The 7,500-nt window shown below is 36.4% G+C and overlaps 2 protein-coding genes across 2 annotated transcripts in view; both read left to right on the top strand.

Moving 5' to 3' along the window:
• LOC125035464 overlaps positions 1 to 3,164 on the top strand; it is a 110,773-nt gene extending 107,609 nt beyond the window's left edge. The window contains exon 3 of the mRNA XM_047627898.1: positions 1 to 3,164. This exon is cut by the window's left edge and continues 645 nt beyond it. The gene's annotated coding sequence lies outside the window, so the exon portion shown is untranslated.
• Positions 3,165 to 7,395: 4,231 nt separating this feature from the next.
• Positions 7,396 to 7,500, top strand: part of LOC125034882 — an 11,113-nt gene continuing 11,008 nt past the window's right edge. Inside the window, exon 1 of the mRNA XM_047626930.1 lies at positions 7,396 to 7,500. This exon is cut by the window's right edge and continues 121 nt beyond it. Within this exon, the coding sequence (XP_047482886.1) occupies positions 7,396 to 7,500 (105 nt within the window).

The raw sequence follows: 7,500 nt of genomic DNA, 5'->3' as shown, positions 1-7,500 counted from the left end.
CCAAAGACTACAACCTTGCCTTTGTGAAATAACACAGACAAAACTAGATGACAATAAAAAAAATAATAATAATAACATGTGACAAAATTATTTAAAAAAGTAAATAAAAACACAGACCTTAGTACAAGCTCAGATTCACCTGAAGAGTTTCGAACCCCGTGCCTATTCAACCGAAACAAATGCAGTGGGGGAACTTCGTGGCACAGTATCTCGCCACATTAGCACTTTTCGGACTTGTTTACAACGTGCTCAACAATATCAGTGAATCCTTAACGAGACAATCGAGATAAAATGGTCATAAACATGTTATGGTGTAAACTCGGATGTACTTCTCTGCATGAAGTCTAGTCTGAGGCATAACAACCGTGTTCACAACAGAACATGGTATAGTGTAGCTGTACTAGTGGAAAATAATTATCATAGAATAACGAGAGAAGCTAAGAGTTCACTTTTTTGTAACTTTGAAGTTTAAAAAAGTTAGTGAAGCCTCATGAAGCCTCAAAGTGGCAAAGAATACGTTCTCTTCGAAGCCTTTCACCGGCAGAGGATAGCCGATTGACTTGCTCCAAAGCCAGTGGCATTAGAATTTATGAATCCAATGACAATTTTATCAGATATGCCGAGTTTTCTTATGGTAATTTTTTAGGTGTAAACTGCTTCTTGAATGTAGTTCAATGTGTATAGATTTTATTACTTTCTATTCTCTTTTGTTTCAAAATTCTCTCTTTATTGGACTTACTAAGCATTGTCCTAAAAGAAAATTATCTTAGATAAGGTATTCGTGTAAGTGGCCCAGGTGCTATTCGTATACAGTCTAAAGTATCCCATTGCTAAACAACCAAGTCACTATGAAATACAGTTTGTAACTATGACATCAATTATGATCTATCCCCCCAAAACTCTTGGAATTCCAACGATCCCCCCCCCCCCATACTCTTGGAATCGATCAACTCCCCCCCTCAAATACTCTTGGAATCGATCAATCCCCTCCCCCCCTCAAATACTCTTGGAATCGACCTAACGCCCCCAAATAATCTAGGAATCATCAAGTTATTTCAGTCAACTTATTTAGTGTTACCAGATCATTCATAGACCATTCATTTACATAGAACTGAAGGTCAGCATAGAAAAAAAGAAATCATTCATTTAATAAAAAGATGAAAGATGTAAGGTCTTTATCAAGAACATTTGCCTTCATCCTTTCACAAAACATAAGTGTCAATTTAGCAATTTAGCATCACCTGCATACATTCTCAGCATCTGCTTTAGTCCTTAAGTGGTAAGTCAGGGCATATTTTATAGTGATAAGACATTATTATATATACTTAGGTTTGTGTAAACTCGGGTATGTAAACAAGTAGACTCTCTGAGCCTAATATTGGAATACCCTAAAAGTTGACGTCAAAATATTTTATTTTTCCTTTTTTTCACTACGTTTCCTTTGTGTCATTCTGCCAAGCTCTATTTTACTGGCAGAATCGTCGAGAATAATGTCACGAAAAGTATGAGAATTATCTCACTTGGCTCGTATTTCCGATTTGTTCTACATATCCTTACTTGTTACTTTCGGGCTTCGTTGGTCGGTTTCCTCTTTTGCAATTTGTCTTTCTTCCTTCCTCCCTTTTTCCCCCTTTCACCCCCTCTCACGCTCTCTTCGTCTGTTTCTCTATCTATCCCCTTCTCTCCAGAATATGATGTTTCCTCTCGCACTATTTCCTCCCCCAACCGCCTTTCACCCTCTCTCCGCCTCTCACGCTCTCTTTGTCTCTTGTTATCTGTATCTCTATTTCTCTCTCTATCAAGAATATGATCAACTGTGCTCTCAAGGTAACAATCCGCGGCCAGTCTGAAATTTATAGATATATATATATCCTGTATAATATTTTTCTGCTCCATACATTCTCTTCCACATTCTTAAGTTCCAGATATATCTCATGAAGTATTTATTATTTTCACTGATCACTCTTCCTCTTCGAGTGCAATTTCCCTTTGCACGATCTCTTTTCCTCATCTCAGAGTCGGGCAGGACTGACTTTTATCAGATTAATTACAGACATAATATGATAATTATTGTTATTCTCATAATCATCTGTTGTGACTAGTACTGATAGTATTACAGTTCGTAATTCGCAGTGAACCTATTGGAAAAATGTATTCTGTTGGAGTAGATGCATCCAAAGATGGTATGTATACAGATATTTTAATGAGTTACTGATGGACCATCTGCTTTCATGATAAGATTACCAAATTCAGTGGAAAAAAACGAAAAAAAAAAAATCACAGCCTTGTAATTATGTTGGTATGTTATCTATCAGGATGCCATAAATATCTATCGACCAAGTACTCTTTTAAGAACACCGTAAAGAAGATTCTCGTCGAATTATCATAAATTCATGAGACTTTTCGTTTAGATAAAACGAGATTAGTGTGAATTGCATCATGTTGTAACAGTCTTTTTCAATTCCCTACTCAAACTTTCTTGTCTTTTATTTCATTAATACGAAAAAAAGCCTCGTAACTAATTTGCCTATTACCAAATAAACAAAAAATGAAATACAAATAGAAAAATAAAATAAAATGATAATAATATATAAAATTATAAAATGAAAACACCAAACCAAAACAAAATAAAATACCTTGAAGGATAAAAGACACTTAGTTCTCCAAAGTGTAAAAGGTCGGTAGATGATTTTAGCCAAATTTTGACTAATGTGTACGTTGGTGAAGAATAACCTAGTGTATTATCATTGGGCATTTGTAATATTACTTCCTTATTTATTTATTTAATTCCTTTTTTTTCACAAGTCGTGGTTTATATCAACTTGCGTCCATTTGTAGAATAACTTAAATCTCTAATTCTAGGAAAATAAAATTCCGTGGTCATTTAACAACTTTTCCTATAAGTATTTTGGAAGTTTCAGTAAAACTTCAAAATGGCGACGGGATTACTGTGGCCAATTGTAATGAAATAAAACGCATCAATGGCTCTGTGACTGGGTAATTTATAATGGTTCCGGGAGACTCCGGTTCTGTTTAATTGCAATGGTATCCAGATCACGTTTGTTGATGCGTGCGTGTGGAAGAAACATATAAAACGAAACCATTTTATATAATTTCAACTACACTGGGATGTTTCTAGAATAAAACAAAATAAAATGAGAAACTTATAACGTTTTTCTTTTCTATTTATCCCTTACATATGAGAAAATGGTAGCCCTCAATATATAAGTAATACTTAAAGGAAAATGTCGGTCGTTTTCCGATGCAAACATGCACTGTGCAAAGATTTCCTCCCATGGATTTCCCAAACAATAAACAAGAATCTTAGAAAAGACAATTTTCAATTTTCAGAGCCATAAATCATACCCTTCTTCCAGAAAACATATCAAATGCACCAGTTCCTATTATGCAATGATTATTCACACACGAAGTAATGAAGCATATCTAGAAAGAACAGAAGATAAGGAACACTATCCACGACCATTAAAATGAACCAAAGAGAGAATGAACAGAAAACAGTCGACATAAATACAACTTGGGTATGAATCCTTCCCCAACTGTATTAAAGTTAAGATGGTGGACATTTGTGAAGACAAGGGAACGAATTTTAACGATATTTCTAATCTTAATATCATTTTATACAGCAAACCTTTAAGAAGACAATAAAACAAAACTTAATGATATTTCATTAAACAAAACAACTATGAAGTTATGGAACAAATTTTAACAGCATCTCAGACAACAAAATAACGAAATAATTTCAACGGTTGATGGAACAAATTCAAGCATCATTTCCGACAAGAACATCACTCAAATCTTTCAATTTTGTGTTCACTTCGCTTAAATAACCGATACGAAGGAGAATTGCTGCTGGAACGAGCATTAATTTCCTTGGTCAGGGCTGTACGAGACTGAACGAGACTGAATGAAACATTTAATTTCATATCCGTAATGTTGTCCGAATTACATGATGCTTCCTTAATTCTCACACGTTGTGTAACTTGCTTGTCTTTTCCGCTTGCGATCATGTAAGCACAGATTTCTAAAATGTTTATTCATTTTCCAAAAAAATTAGATTAAACAGTCACCCCCCCCCCCACACACACACACACTAAAAAAAAAAGTCAATTATAACCAAAAATTATCTTATATTCAATGATAATGATAATACATAAAAACAGCTTTGGCCAAATTTGACTACCAATAAACACAGAAAACCGGTATAGCTATTGGAAAAAGTAATATAGAGGAATAATGATTCTGTGATTGCGGCTTCAAAAGGGCTTCTCAGTTAATGAATTGCACGTAAATGACAGCGTGATTTTTCCTTACACTTCTGTACAAAATTAACTATAGGTATTAAGTTAACAGACAAATTAGCTAGTTAACTATTTAGTAAGAAAAAAATATAAGATTTTTAACGTCAAATACCTAAGGCTATACTACAAACATACACCACAGCGGGAAAGGAAGAGACAGAGCAAAATAAAACATATGGTTATGAATACTCACGACTGAACCAGGTGTGGGCGGAATTATGACAGATAAATGAACAAATGAACAACGTACAATATTGAGACAAGCGGCACGAACAAAATAACACAAAACACATTCATCTGTTAGAATTGCGAAAGGAAAAAGAAGAAGAAAATACTGTGGAAGAAGGGATATTTACAACATGATAATGATAACAGAAATAACAAAAATAAAATAGTTGTAATAACAGTACCATTGATAACACAGATAATGCTAAATGGAATGAATAGGAAACCGAGAACAAATACCTAGAACAGATGTATAATAATCCTTAATATTCATGAATACAGTACACTCTCTCTCTCCCTCTCTTTCCCTCTCTCTGTCCCTGTCCCTCTCTCTCTCTCACATATATCTCACGAGCGACACAGATAAGAAAGTCATAAACAGGAGAGCAAGGCATAAAGAACTTGCTAAGCCCCAAATCACTGGATTTGGAAGGCTTATCCATTTCGAAGTAGATTTGGCTGCTGGGACAGTGGGGGGTGGGGGGTGGGGCAACACAGCATGATTAAGGAAAAACAACGAGAGAGGGAGAGGGAGAGGGAGATATGTGTGTTCATATATACTGTTTGTATGTATATGTATGTATATATATATATATATATATATATATATACATACACACACACACACACACACACACACACACACACCTATATATATATATATATATATATATATATATACATATAGATATGTGTGTGTGTGTGTGTGTGTGTGTGTGTGTGTGTGTGTGTGTGTGTGTGTGTGTGTGTGTGTGTGTGTGTGTGTGTGTGTGTGTGTGTGTGTGTGTATGTATGTGTATGTATGTATGTGTGTGTGTGTGTGTGTGTGTGTGTGTGTGTGTGTGTGTGTGTGTGTGTGTGTGTGTGTTTGCGTGTGTGTGTGTTTATATATACATATATATATACATACATACATACATAAATACATGCATTCACACGCACACACACACAAAGCGAAATAGATACAGATATATATAAATTACTTTAGTTAGTCCTATTACTTTGTTTTCTTTCAAGTCATCATTTCAGAAAACGTAATAGTGAAAGGTAAACGAAATTAGCCATTCAATGGGGGACTAAGGCATACATACACTCCCTCACTCCCTCCCTCCCTCACTCCCTCCCTCACTCACTCCCTCACTCACTCACTCCCTCACTCCCTCACTCACTCACTCACTCACTCACTCACTCACTCACTCACTCACTCACTCACTCACTCACTCACTCACTCACTCACTCACTCACTCACTCACTCACTCACTCACTCACTCACTCACTCACTCACTCACTCACTCACTCACTCACTCACTCTCACTCTCTCTCTCTCTCTCTCTCTCTCTCTCTCTTTATATATATATAATTGTATGTATATATGTGTCTATATAGAACGGTACAAGGTAACTAGGCTAAAGATGTAGAACATAAATTCCCTAAACAAGTGGTTCTCAAATGTCTTTTTTTAAAACCTATCTCCTCCAGAAAATTTCTTCCTTGAGTCTAGTCCAAACCAAGATACATTGTAGCGATAAAAATCACAAAACTACAGTGACACATTGTCAGTAAAATGGCCTCTCACGCAGCTGTATTGACTTACATAACTTAGCGCAGCCAGAAGCCTAGTATTTGTATTTTCAACATACATAATAGGTAATGCCAAGAGGTAGATAACTTAGAATGATTGTGCTGTCAGATTAATTTGCTGTCAGTTAATTCTTTTTATGACCATACGATTTTTCATGCTATAATCTGTAAATTCGAGGACATACTGAGAATGGTATATGGTCACAAGCACCAGCTGCACTTTAAAGAAGTCAAAGAGATTTAAATAGCACATTAATTCAAAATCGATTGTTTCTTGACGTTGCGTACCGTTTATTATCAAAATACAAAATACGAAGGCTTCCGAAGGCACTAAAGATATGCTAGTCATTATAGCTGAGAGAGAGTTATTATTTTTTTTATTGTTATCATTCTGCCAGCACTTAGATATTTAGGTCAATACATATGCCTAATAGGATACTTTATTTTTGTTCTATTTGATCAGGTTTTCTTGCCTCATTAATTATAGTGACTAGTCTGCATGCGATTTAACTTGTCATTATAATGTAGATTCCATAAACCCTCGGCACGTGTATTTTCCTGTATTTGATAGCACCCTTTGGCACTACCCCACAACCGAGCACAAGTCAGCAGACGACTGACCGAGCCAACTGATAGTGAGGAGTCGTTGCCCGGAACTTTATATCGTGTTTCCCATATCCAAGGGAAACACAGAGGCGTGCAAAATCGTGTCTCGGAACTCTCGAGCAACCATTACGAAACAAACTCCGATTGTTACTCGACTGGTGAGCGATTTTACATTCACTTTACTGCGGGGTATCTTGGTTTGGACGTGGGTATGAAATGCCTCGCAACAGTTGCGAGAATTTTTTGGCTTTGTTGAGCAACTGTTTCAGATACAGTGTAGAGCAACAATGTATCTTAGTCTGGATTACATCCTTGCAGAAATTCCTCAATAAACGTAGATTCTGACAATAAAAACTTTCGTAATGATAACGTTTCAAGTACTTTTTTCTCTACCATAATGGTTTCACAAATTATGGTTCTCAAACTCTAGGTCGCGAGCATGCTTCCCGAGGGTCGCGGGATGGGAGGGACAAACAGACGTACTTTAAAGAGTTACAGAGTTAACCGTGTCTACACCTACATACCACATTATGCCTATATTCCCCTCCCTCCCCCCCCCCAAAAAAAAAAAAAACCCCACTTTGCCTGCATCAGCTGATAACATATCGAGCTGATAAGACTGATACCACAGTCGCCTGCGCTTCACTCCCCTTAGTAGACCGGTATGGCAGCTAGGAAATGGTCACGGCCAATTAATCTTGTGTGTTTAAGTCTTTTCGTTCTCCTCTTACACTCGTGTGGAGGGAATGTGGTGGTGTTGGAGAATGAG

This window comes from Penaeus chinensis, chromosome 19 (assembly GCF_019202785.1).
Source record: "Penaeus chinensis breed Huanghai No. 1 chromosome 19, ASM1920278v2, whole genome shotgun sequence".
Lineage (NCBI taxonomy): Eukaryota > Metazoa > Arthropoda > Malacostraca > Decapoda > Penaeidae > Penaeus > Penaeus chinensis.
This window is presented reverse-complemented; position numbering and strand designations above follow the sequence as displayed.